This window comes from Hippoglossus hippoglossus, chromosome 22 (assembly GCF_009819705.1).
Source record: "Hippoglossus hippoglossus isolate fHipHip1 chromosome 22, fHipHip1.pri, whole genome shotgun sequence".
Taxonomy (NCBI): domain Eukaryota; kingdom Metazoa; phylum Chordata; class Actinopteri; order Pleuronectiformes; family Pleuronectidae; genus Hippoglossus; species Hippoglossus hippoglossus.
The window spans coordinates 7947393-7960501 of NC_047172.1; the positions used below are offsets into that span (position 1 = coordinate 7947393).

The 13109-nt window shown below is 44.0% G+C and overlaps 2 protein-coding genes and 1 long non-coding RNA gene across 6 annotated transcripts; 2 read left to right on the forward strand and 1 right to left on the reverse strand.

Annotated features, from left to right (window-relative positions):
- The first annotated feature begins 247 nt into the window (after positions 1-247).
- manea (mannosidase, endo-alpha) lies at positions 248-3571 on the forward strand. Of its 4 annotated transcripts, none has more exons than XM_034575375.1 (5): positions 248-431; positions 1081-1690; positions 1941-2050; positions 2406-2482; positions 2639-3571. In XM_034575375.1, the coding sequence occupies exons 2-5, from the start codon at positions 1189-1191 to the stop codon at positions 3270-3272; spliced, it is 1323 nt and encodes a 440-aa protein (XP_034431266.1). In that variant the 5' UTR covers positions 248-431; positions 1081-1188; the 3' UTR covers positions 3273-3571. The 4 variants fall into 4 exon arrangements, with proteins under 4 accessions (XP_034431266.1, XP_034431268.1, XP_034431269.1 ...); XM_034575377.1 differs by having other exon boundaries at positions 256-584; positions 2639-3414; XM_034575378.1 differs by having other exon boundaries at positions 256-502; positions 2639-3414.
- On the reverse strand, positions 3450-3776 carry LOC117755519. The gene is made up of 2 exons (XR_004612606.1): positions 3671-3776; positions 3450-3589 (listed from the first exon to the last, which is right to left on the reverse strand). It is a non-coding gene; the product is annotated as an uncharacterized LOC117755519 (long non-coding RNA).
- Positions 3777-6360: 2584 nt separating this feature from the next.
- On the forward strand, positions 6361-12938 carry fut9a (fucosyltransferase 9a). Its single transcript, XM_034575381.1, has 3 exons — positions 6361-6843; positions 8666-8902; positions 9134-12938. Exon 3 carries the CDS (start codon positions 9142-9144, stop codon positions 10222-10224), a length of 1083 nt encoding a protein of 360 aa, XP_034431272.1. The 5' UTR covers positions 6361-6843; positions 8666-8902; positions 9134-9141; the 3' UTR covers positions 10225-12938.
- The last annotated feature ends 171 nt before the right edge of the window (positions 12939-13109 follow it).

Consider the following 13109-nt stretch of genomic DNA (forward strand, 5'->3'; position numbering starts at 1 on the left):
ATAGTTTCACTTTAAGAAAGAGGAGAGGGTTGTATATTATTTTCCCTGAGCTGTAGATCTATCCTATCTATATATATGTATGTATGTATGTATGTATGTATGTATGTCTGTCTGTCTGTCTGTCTGTCTGTCTGTCTGTCGAGAATTTCAGTGCAGTACATCACCCACGTCGAACGGGGGCGACATCCCTCTCCGTGCTTCAGTGAAAGTTGCTCCTGTGGCTATTGTTGACTCCACGGGACATACCACGTGACCTCGGCTCGTTAAACCACATGGATGGGTCACAGTCGCCGCTCTGTCGCAGTCTTAGTGTTTCCAGATCTGTTCCGTTAGTCGGGACAGCTGCTGAACCAGAAGTGCAGGTTGCTCTGTGCGTGTGTACATTTTGAGAAGATGTCCCGTCCTCTGCACCACGACAGAGACTGAACCAGGTATCGAACACACTGTTTTTAGATTCAAATAGACGTGGTGTCACTACGGGAGCCCGGAAGTGTTTGTGTGTCTGAGGATCAAACTCATTTCTGCTGCTGAGTCCAAAGTTCATCTTTGCAGGAGGAGCTGCAGCAGCTGATCTGGTTGTTATTGTCATTTTCTATTAAATAAATCTCTAAACTGTTATAATATGTTTGATAAACTCAAGTGACTTGAACTGTTTCTGTGTTTTTGACCTGACTTCCGCATTCAGTGCTGTCATTCCAAATATAGCTTATAGTCTCTGTCATGGGCGGATCTGGCTCATGGAGGGGCCCCGAGGCAGCGTTGTTGTCATTGGGCTCCCACGGGCCCCCCACTCTCCGTTACACTTCATTATTTCCCCTAGATACAAACATGGACTTGACTTACTTACTAGTAGTAGTAGTATAGTAATATCAAAGTTATTTAAACATCTTTGGGATTGGACTACAAGTTAGATGTCAATTCAATTTATACATTATATCTCAAGGCACTTGAGACCTTAAAATTTGAAAATGTGTTAAGGAATATTGATGAGGATTTTTCATTTTTTTGAGATTAAACAATAATCAGGAAAATAATTAGTAGGTTAATCAATGTATACTTCTTTTTGCTTCAAACCTCCAGGCTGAACAAAAACTCACTGACTGAGTATCGATGGCTTCTTCTCCAACAACAGTCCCTCTCTGCTGCCTCAGCAATGAACTGTGGAGTTTTTCCAGCACAGACTAAAGGATGGCAAGGTTCAGGCGCAAATCTTGCATCGCATTATTAGCTTTGATTCTGCTCGCCCTGGTCATAACGCTGGTCTTGAAAGCTCTCTCCCCAGAGGACTCTCCATTCAGCGGCCCCGTGTTTCCAGACAGAAAGAATGACGATCAGATCCCGAGAGAAAACGACAATAAACCCCATCAGTTTAAAATGAGCAACGCTGCTAAGTCGGACAAAGATAAAGAACTGGAGGCGACGTTGAGGAGGTTTCCTCCTCCAAACTACTATGTCCATACCTTCTACTACACGTGGTTTGGGAACCCCAAGTTCGATGGCAAATACATCCACTGGGACCATCCGCAGCTGCCACACTGGGACTTTAAGGTGGCTCATGGGTATCCACAAGGGAGACACAGCCCACCTGATGACATCGGGTCCAACTTCTACCCCTCTCTGGGAGCTTACAGTTCCAAGGACCCCTCCATTATAGAGGATCACATGCAGCAGCTACGTACTGCAGCTATTGGTAAAAGAGGATTTCACCTGAACTTTTAAATTTGGAAAAAGCTGGATGATTGTTTTGTTTTGCTATGAGATGGGGAAAGAAATAAGAAATCACCCCTACAGTATGACTCCCACTGCACATTTCATATCACTGCAAGACCTTTCACACTGCACTGTATACATATAATGCTTTATAATCATGAAGAATTATTATGATATTGATATTATATAGTGTTTTCTTTCAGTCATGTTTGACCTGTGTTTATTCCCAGGGGTCATTGCTGTTTCCTGGTATCCTCCTGGTTTGAAGGATGACAATGGTGAACCAACAGATGACTTTGTGCCTTTGCTGCTGGAAGTGGCTCATAAATACCATATTAAGGTCTGTATGCAGATATTAATGAGTTTCATCACACAAAAGCTGATCAAATGTTTGATGTGCAGAGTCACTTGATAACATGACCGATTTATCAGTTGGCTGATAAAAATCAGCTGATATGAAAACTTTACACATTTACAGAATAAAATTAATTTACAGTTTATATTTTACCGTATATATTTATATTTATCAGCCAGCATATCAATAATTTTACTCCCTAATATTTGTATAAGCATCCGCCCCCAAAAATCAGTCGGTCTGTAAAAAGATCCATAATATTCTAAATATTAAAACAAACATGTGGATTGGAATGTCTGTGCTGCCAGTTTTTATGTTGCTGTGATGTCTGTGTTCACAGGTAGCTTTTCACATTGAGCCGTACAAAGACAGAGATGAAGTCAATATGTTCTCTAATGTCAAATACATCATAGACCGGTGAGTAGTGCTGTGTTCCTTCAGTCTCACACTGTCTCATTGAATCATTCTGTCACGGCTGGTTGCATTAATCGATAATTACTGTGTTTCCATCCGTCTATTGATTCCTGTGACATTTTTCTGTCTGGTAATCAATCTGATAACGCTCCTCCTCAGATACGGAGAGCACCCCGCGTTCTTCAAGTACCGTACAAACACTGGCAAGCTGCTCCCACTCTTCTATGTGTACGACTCGTATCTGATGAACTCTGAGCAGTGGGCGAAGCTGCTGAAACACACAGAGACTAACAGCATCAGGGACACCCCATATGACGCCATCTTCATCGCCCTTCTTGTCGAGGAGAAACACAAGAGGGATATCGTGACGGCAGGATTTGATGGTGTCTACACTTACTTCGCCACTAATGGCTTCTCTTATGGATCCACTCAGCGGAACTGGGACTCTATCAAAGCATTCTGCGTAGACAACAACCTGATTTTCATCCCGAGCGTGGGCCCGGGGTATATTGACACAAGCATTCGACCCTGGAACCTCCAGAACACTCGAAACCGCATAAACGGCAAATACTACGAGACCTCGCTGAGCGCTGCGTTAGAGGCCAGGCCCGATTTCATATCTATAACGTCTTTTAACGAGTGGCACGAGGGGACGCAGATTGAAATGGCCATTCCCAAGACAAGCCAGACGGTGTACCTGGACTACCTGCCCAACAAACCTGCGATCTACCTGGAGATAACTCGCAAATGGGCTGCCATATTCGGTGGTGAGCGACGAAGGTGGCAGGAATGATTTGACCATAGAATTCATGGTAGAAAGTATTGACATAAACACTTAGTGGAGCTCTCATTACAGAATGGATGAAATGAAATTGATGAATAATTGTATGATGAACCACATCACTTTCTTAATTTTTTACATAATGGTGAATTACTGTTAATTTAACTGATGTCTTAGTATTACTTGTTGAAACCGCCTTGGCACTGTTTGGGATAAATAACGTTATCAGCATGTGTTTTGTCACCGTCTCCGATGTATCCACCTGAAACTGCAGCATGATTCCTGTAAACTGACTATATCACACCTGAATAGAAACAAATAAAGTGCAGCTCTGAAAGGATGGAAAGACGCTATTTGTCTCACCCTGAATGAAGAAGAGGTGGGGGGGGGGGGGGGCATCAGGTAAGAACATGTGTTCATCATGTTTTTAAGATCATGATTGTTATCTTAATCCCCATCGGTCAAATAAACTGATTCTTATTTTTAAGCATAATGTGCCATATTTGTGCTGTAAAATTGTATTTATTTGATAGGGACAGTTAATCACTAGACAAAATACTGTAAATGGGCCAGAGTTAGCTGTATAGGCTAATATTCCTCTGTTGCCCTAGCAACTTGAAATAATATATAATGACCCATTTTATATAATTACAAATAATCCAAACTAACTGCAACAGATCCATGATTAAAACACTACGGCAGATAAACGGAATGATTATAAATTATAAGTAAGCCGTATCTTAAGCTTCTCTTATGTCATTTAAAAACTTTAGAAAATTGTCTTCTCAAACGTGTGGATATCTGTGTGTCTCCTCCAGGCACCGTTCACACAGTATCTATGTGTGACTCTATAGAACCACTAACCGATATTAGCTCTTGGTTTTCCTACTGTAAACAAATGTGACGGGTCAGGTAAGAATCCACCGATGCTGAATTCAAACTCCAGGTCATAACTCTGAGAGTTGGACTATTTCGACAATGTCCCCCCCCCCCCCCCACAGGAGAGTGAACCTAAAACGTTTGAATGAAGTTTCTATGTAAAGGTTCCTTGTGGTCACTTTAAAGGCAGCTGAACCGTATTAGCCTATTTCATGTTATAATAATATCGATAATTATTGTTAATAATAATAATGATGTGTGTTTGTGTGTCGTTGTGCATCTCATATGTCACCTGTGTGTGTGTGTGTGTGCTTGTCTTTCTTTAGTTATAAGGGCTAATTTTGCTTCAATACCATCATTGTGAGGACATTTTGACCTTGTGCGGACATTTTAGCTGTTCCTCACAAATCCAAAGGGTTGTTTGAGGATTAAGACTTGAATGTAGGATTAGAATTAGGTTTAGGTTAGGGTTAGTTAGTTAGTTGTGATGGTTAGGGTTGTGTAGGGTTAGGGGTGTTAACTCTTGCTTTATCTCAATCAGGGTCCTCAAACTATAGAGACGTGCGTGTGTGCGTGCGTGCGTGTGTGTGTGTGTGTGTGTGTGTGTGTGTGTGTGATCTGAATCAGGTGTGTTTGTGCACTGCTGTTATAATCGTTTCCATAGTGATGCTAACTCCTTAGTTACCGCTGGTTCGTTCAGGGATTAGACACAAGAGACACCTAACGAACTCTGGTTCACCTCTCAAAGGCGAATTCCTATTGTTGTTATAGGTGTGAGCGATGAGGCAGCTGAATGCAGGGACACAGATTGTTTGTGGTGTCAAAATTTGCACGCCATTCTGCTTTGGTTGTCAAAGAGACACGTTTTCCTACAGTGGGGCAAAGCAAAGTGGGAAGAGGGAAATTTGTGGAAGCCGCAAAGAGTGAGCTGAACTTAGTGACTGTATTTACATTGAGCTTAGTCGTTATTTGATGCTATGAAATAGAATAAACGTCAAGATCGAAAGCTGAGACTGCCTCGTGAGTGGTAGAGCGCATGTATTGAGACCTTACCACTGGTCTCAACCCCCGAGTGCTACTGAGCGGACTCCAGATGCGCAAGATGGCAGCGTTCCCAGATATTCTGGCTTCATTTCTGGATTGTGGGCGGAAGTGGAGCTGCGTGGTCCCTCTATGCTTCGAGGACGCTCTACAATGCCTCTTTAAATGTTTTCTTTATTTGTTAGTAAGACATTGATGGTGATGTTTTTAATATTAACCCTTGTGTTGTCTCTGCTTACCCCCCAGGAGTCTCAATGACCCCAGGAGAATTGGATAATGACAATCCTTGGGTCACCCTAACCCTAACCCTGACCGGCCAGGGCTTGCGGATGATCACACACACGCACGCACGCATACACACACACACAGACACACACACACACTCTGGGTCAATCCAACCCAGGAACAACATGAGGGATAAAGGGGGCTGTACATTTAAGCATCAGCGCCACATGACCGCTGGAGCGTAATTTGATTGGCTGATTGTTGGTTATTTAAAGATTCCAGCCAGAATCTATATCCTTGCTATCTTGGATGTGCAATGTGACATTTTTAACGTCAAATTTTGGAATTTGAATTAGGCTTGTATTGAATTAGACAGTTTCAAACCTTCTGAATTGTTGAAAATGAGTTTTTTGAACAATTGAAGAGTTAAATTTAGATTAAAAAAATTCAAACACACAATACACCAAAACCAAAGACTTTTAAATGTCCAAACCTGGTGACACAGATTTACACACCATGTTTTCAGCCACCTTCTTCACAGAGACATCAGTGTTTTGTTTGTTACAGGATATGCAGCCAATCAGCTTCTGTTAATTACCTGGAAATCTGCATAAAGTGCTTTAATAACTTGTGTGTAACGTAGTCAGTGGTGATGGTGGCGCATTATCACCTCTAACAGCCTTTTTGGTTGAGAGGCAGTCACACACACACACACACACACACACAAACACACAAACACTCTACCTCCCCACCTCCCCATATTTGTGTTGTTTTGGCGCATCAGTCGTTGTGAGGGGGGAAACCTGCCGATCCCTCTACACACACACACCCACACACACACACGCACGACTCTCCCGTCAATTCTCATCTGAACCATAAACTGATGATTGAAGTGTAACGTGCACTAATCTCAGCATCACACGCACACACACACACACACACGCGTGCACGGAGGCTCCGCCACAGCCTGCAGCTGCATTGACGGTAAACAGAGGAAGGTAGCGCATGGGCAGGCAGCGGGGAATTATTCCACATCGCATCACATGCCTGGGCATACATGGCGTCCTCACACACCGAGCCATGACTCCGGCGTGCAGGCTGCTGGCGTAGCCTCCGATGCTCCCGTCCTTTCCTGCCTGTTCATTTCTTTCTGTGTGTGTGTGCGTGTGTGTGTGTTTGCAGCCGTCATTGTGTGCGCGTCGGCGTGCAGAAGACCGCGCGCACATTGCAGCCGACCGTGCATAGGTATCATCGAGGATCGAGACGATGGATGCGGGCTCTTCCGGATCCATCCCTGCGAACACGACACCGCGCACGGGCATGATTTCTCCCCTGCAGCCGCATCCACGCATCCTCCGTCGCGCTGCCTTCGAGGAGGGTCCGGTCCTCGGGAGGAAATGAGAAGAAAGGTCTGTTTTGACTCACGCTTGTCAAGATGGTGAGTGAAATTGCTGTTTTTCTCCTCTATCTCTCCCCCCGTGGCTGAAGCGGCGGCAGCAGCAGCAGCGGTACCTGCTTATTTGACGACAAAATCCCGGCCAGCTAATTATAAATCATCGGTGCTTTTTCCATTTTTATCACCAAGGAGCTTGTTTTTCTTAGCCTTTCTGTAATCATAACGCACATGCACACTTCGTATTGAGGGAATATACATGATTTAGATTGGACTCCTTTGCATCTTTGAGGCTTTTCTTCCCAGCATCATCCTCCATGGGTTTAATTCTTATCGCTGCACGTTTCTGGTGCGCAAAAAATGTGAATATCCTCATCAACTTCAGTGCACTTGACAACCATTTTCCTCCTCTATATGGCATCACGTTTTAAAATGACCTTCAGTGCTCACAGGGTGGAAATTAATTCTCACCTGGGATGGAGTGTCCCTTTTTCAGTGCTGTGGCCTTCCTGACAGAACACACATAAATCAAAGTAAAAATGTCCAATATGTGATTTTTTTTTTTTGGTTTGCAGGGGTCAAGCATTTTCGTTTGTGTCCTCTTATACCTGTTACTGATATAACATCTTGAATTTGGTGCTTCACTGTGACTGATGCTTCCCCAAAAACATATCTGTGCTTCCTGCCTCGCTCCAGACATTTCAAACCCTGCTGCAGACTACTCACCCATGCAATGCTCTCTCTCTCTCTCTCTCCCTCTCTCGCTCTCTCCCGGTGTCCCAAATACATCACAATACATTTGACACAAAAAATAATACCCAAAAAAACTCAGCTATGTTCTTTAAAATGTGAATGAACGCCTGGGCAGAGCACGTGTCCCACTCCGGGCTCATAAGATGGAAGGGAGGGAGGGAGGAAAATAACAAGTGTTGTGAGCCGTGTAACCCTCCCATATCAAATACTCTGACCTCAGCACCATCACCATGGAGACACTATAACTTTACCACCACACACTGCATATTTAATAGGCCCTTGATTTTGATCTCCGCAGCACTGATCGCTCCACTCCCTGGCACCAACATACGAAGGTATAGCCGCGTGTGCGCTGCCGGGCTGCATCCTCCGTAAAGCAAAGAGCTTATCACGGCTGCAGAAAGCGTGGTTCAGCAATGTAAGAGGATTTGCCTACATGAAAATGTATTGATACTGTAAGCCTTTAAAAGGAGTTACACTCATCTGGCCCGAGTTCATGGTGCACATCTCTGTAACTAAGTCACACACATGATGCTGTCGATCGCTGCGATGCCTCGATATCAATCCCCTCATGGCGAGCTGGACAAGTAATGTGGACAATATCAGCGTTTGAGCTGCAATTACTGGTGTTAATATGTTTCGGTGACGCATGAGATAAACAAAATCCTCTCTGAAGGTTTATTCCTGCTTGTATGGCCTCTTTATGCAGCGTGCAGGTGTGTAGAGCCCCAGAGAGCTGTAGAGTCAGGGGGGGCCTTTCTACTCTCCTCTGCCTTAAGATGGCAGCATTCTCTTACAGTACACAAGGTGTGTGCCAAAAGCTAATAACAGTTGGAAGCTTGCACCCCAAGCTTAACTGGCAACGTTTGAAACAACAACCATTATTAGCCGGAAATTTTGCAATAACCGTAGTGTTTTTGTTTTATTTTCCAGCTCATCCGTTGAGTTGTTTGTGGAGATGAAGCCTTCCCCTGCTCGCTGACAGCACATAACCTGCAACACATGCATGCTTTGTGTTTTCTTGGTGATGCTTTGTGTCCCCCCCCCCCCCCCCCCCCTTCTCCTGTAGACCCTAACCGATTCTCTCTGATTCTCTCCCTCTGCTCATGTAAAGGAGGCATCGCTAAGAGGACCCGTGCATTCGAGATCAAACGCGCCTCATTAGATCATTAAGGATCATTATTTTTCTGCGCAAGAGGCCTCTCTTAGCCGTGACCTGCAATTCTTTTTCTATGAGCGCTGATTCACAACGAAGATTGATCCCGCCGTCGACCCGATGTAGGAGCTGCTCCCTCCGACCCCCACGACGTCTACTCTCGCTCGGATTTCAGCATTCAGTCGAATCCACCAGGTTTGTATTAAAATGTGCCCGAGGAGGTCACACATTTTATTGCTCCCATAGCAGAGGGTGTGTACTCTTATGCTATTGCAAGAGTACACACCCTCTGTACCCTTGCTGGATTTAATTGAGACATTCCAGTCAATGTTCCAGTGGAATAGACATTACATGAGGATGTGATTAGTTTGGGTGTTGCATCTTGTTGATGATGACTTTTCTCTTCCTGTTTTTTGCCCTTTTCAGGACAGAGTATGCCATCTGCACCTTTTCACAGAATCCTACGACCCCTTCTGCTCGGCACGTTCATACTGGGATGCTTTGTCACTCTGTTTTTGATGTATTTTAAACCGTCCACCAGCTGGCTGTCAGGTCCCGTAGAGTCAACAGCATCCACGGACCGCGTTAAGAGCCTCTTCTCCACCAAGAGCGATAAAAACGTGACGACCGTATTGATATGGCTCTGGCCCTTCGGACAGACCTACGACCTGAGCGTCTGCAGCTCTCTCTTCAACATCGAGGGCTGTTTCATCACAGCCGACAGAAACTTCTACAACAAGTCAGATGGCGTCATCATCCATCACCGAGACATCTGCACCGACCTCTCCAACCTGCCGCCGTTCCAGCGACCGTCCTTCCAGAAGTGGGTATGGATGAACCTGGAGTCGCCGTCGCACTCGTCCCAGCTGCCCGGGATCGAGAACATCTTCAATCTGACTCTCAATTACCGTCAGGATGCTGACATTGAAGTGCCTTATGGGTCCATCGTAGCAGCGGAGGGCGAGGAGGACTTTGTCCCACCCAGCAAAAACAAGCTGATCTGCTGGATTGTGAGCAACTGGAACCAGGACCACGTGCGGGTGAAGTACTACAATGAGTTGTACAAACACATCGAGGTTCACGCCTACGGACAAGCCTTCGGGGAATACATCGCCGACCAGGACTACTTCCCCACCATGGCTAGCTGTAAGTTCTACCTGGCTTTTGAGAACTCCATCCACAAGGACTACATCACCGAGAAACTGTACAACCCGCTCTCGGTGGGAACAGTGCCGGTGGTTCTCGGCCCGCCCCGGACGAACTATGAGAACTTTATCCAGGGAGATGCCTTCATCCACGTGGATGACTTCCCCTCACCCAAGGAGCTGGCGGACTACCTGCTGCTCCTGGACAAAAATGAAGAAATGTATGTCAGGTACTTTGAGTGGCGGCGGCACTTTAAAGTAAAGAAGGCCTATTTCTGGGCAGAGCACACATGCCTGGCTTGTGATTACCTGCGCAGGCACAAGGAGTACAAGGCATTCAATAACCTTGACAAGTGGTACTGGGGTGGATAGTGCTGTGAAGGGCTATGAAGGGCTTGTTTTGTTGTTGAAGGCAGTGCTTTAAGATTTTTGTCCTTCGGTTGACATGAAGGTTCATGTTCGCTGTTCTGTCGAGAGATCCTGACTGATGTTTTTCTAGTGGTTCAGTGGCCCAGTGAGATGTCCATCTTGTGTTTTTTATTTGCAAGCCAATTTTGCTAAGCCTTACTTTGCCTTTTTTCTTTAATCCATTGTTATTTGTATTTATTTTTTAAGAAATTACAAATGCACTACATTTTTATTGTTGCGTTAACCCATGTTTTACTTAACATGACCACATTTGCTGCTATTTTCAATTTTCTTTGTTTTATTATGAGTTATGAATGCATGTTCGCGTGAACGACAGATAATATTCTGAATGCAAGCTTGCTTGTTTTTTCTTTCTTTAAAACTCACCTTCTCATGAAGTGGCACACAGCGGACCTTGCAATAGTGTTGGCTGCAGAAGTAGACTGACAGAAAAGTGAAAATATTTATGTGATATTTATTCAAGTGAGGCATTAAACGATTCAAAAAAGAAACAATTTCATCTGTGCTAGTGATGCAGTCACCTATGCAGTGTTTACTGAACTCAAATGTGAAAAAAAATGTGTCATGTACATAATGTGTATATTGGAAATTATGTAGCTGTAATTCTTTTCTCCATATTTTTCAAAGTTTGCATTTGCACAGTTGATCTCGCGGTTTGCCGATCTGACCACATGTACAGTGAGACTTCATCGTACTCTGTGGTCGTTGAAGGCATATGGTGATCATTACCCCGCTCGTCTCTGACAGCCGATGTGACTCCGCTCGGTGAGAGGGAGGTTACTATTTTAATCGTGTTGCGAATCGCTCATTGTCACTTGTGATGTGTCACAGTGCGGTGGGATCCCATGTGGATGGTGATGGTACAGTGCCGAGCCATTGTGCTGCGATGTGAAACTCCCACACTGCTCATTATGTTGCATACTGATTTGATCTTGAAAAGTAATTTCTAACCATGCGAGGGACAAAAATAGCACAAAATTAACACATAACGGAATCTTTCTATTACGCTGCTACTTCTGTTCTCTCATCGTCAATTTCATCTCAAATATCAACCCAGATTTTTAGAAACTGTTTTCCGCAGCATATGGTTAAAGCGAGTGTGAATGAGACAAGCTCAGACAAGGTGAGATCTGCCCACATGTTAGGAAAAATGTGCTTGCAGCGAGATCCTCCACGTTTCTGTTTTTGAATCATTACACCAGTGCTGTTCGGGGAGTTGGCAGTTGCTTGTTAAAGTTTTTTTTTTTTTTTTTTACACTCCTGTTTACAGCACTACACCACTCGAGATCACACTACTAACAGACAGCTCTACATCTGTAGATATTACACCACAATCAATGTGTGTCAAACAGCGTTCTGCAGCTATTGACAAGATGGTAACATTTTTCCAAAGGTACTGTGCAAAACCATGGCAACATTTTATGCAAGATAAGCCCGTGGCTTCTTGGTTAGAGTACTCAAACGTGTCAGGTTTATTATCATTTTGATACGTCTTCACACTGTCAAAAGGGACCATTGATGTAAATATTGATGAATCCAATTATTTTTCTTATGGAATATGGCTCTGAATGCCATTACGAAAACCTGTATATAAAACCTTGTTGTAGACTGGATCGATCCAGCCCACTAACACAGATCATTCCTGTATGTGTGACCCAGACGGAGGGAGCTCGCGCAGTGTCTGCATTCATGGGGGGGGGGGGAGGAAACAGTGGTGTTGTATATATTTTTAATGTTTAAATCTCTTTATAACATGCGAGTGTTGTCAGGCGGTGGATGTGATTTCACTGTTCCTTTGTAAGTAAAGCTGGTGCTTCAAGAGACTGTGAATCAACGTGAAAGGAGAGAGAGAGAGACTTGAAAATAATAACCTGCATCAGAGACAATGGTGTTAGTGTTGTAAGGTGGGCGATTTCGTCCAGGGAGGTAATTTTACTCTGGAGAAGTTTTTATAGGCAGTAATCCTGTTGGTGTGACCTAATTGAAAAGGAGTCACGCTCAAATGCAGCAGTGATATAGCACTTTCATTCATGTGGAGTTGTGTGAGTCACTGTGCTGGTGGCTGTCTTTTAGATGGAGCTATTGTGAGATCGAAAAACTGTCATGCAAGACCTCTGCCTGTCCCACAGATTCACTATGAACCTGTCGCCCGTGGGTTTCATATTGTACAGTCTAATCATCGGAAAAAGGTTCCTCGTCCATTGAGGTCGGCGACTTTAAGAAACGAAAAGTTTTTCCCTTCTGCGTGTTGTCCGTCTTTTTCAGCCAATCTTCCTTTCTCTCTTTTTTTTTTCTTTGCACAAAAACAAACACGAGGAGCCACAACTTTCTCTGTCCCCGTGTCTGAGTCCGTGAGTGTGTCCCATCACCAGAGAGTGAATCAGGACGTCTCTGGATACTGTCTGAATTGCCCATGATTTTGTTGGAGTCATCATAAAAAACACTGTATAACCAAGTGGGATGAAATCTTCTTGTGTGACTGGACATGACGATGCTCCTTTTTTTTTTGCCAGTTCACTGAAAATGTCAGTGAGTCAATCAGTAAGGTTTTATTTTTACATTTTTTTGCCAAATTAATGTATTTTGCCAAATGTTGTGTTTGAACTGTAGATGTCTGATAGTGTCAAAGAAAATAAAGATATGGATAAATGAGCAAACATGGATGAAGCAACGAGAGTTGATGGTGCCTTTGCTGCTTACATCCACATCGCAGCGACATAAAATGCAATAAAGACAGAAGTCGTCCTTTCTGCTTTTAGAGATGAATCCACTTTCATCCATTCAGGAATTAAATAAGTCTTTTGTATGGCCTCTGCTACAGGTAGATT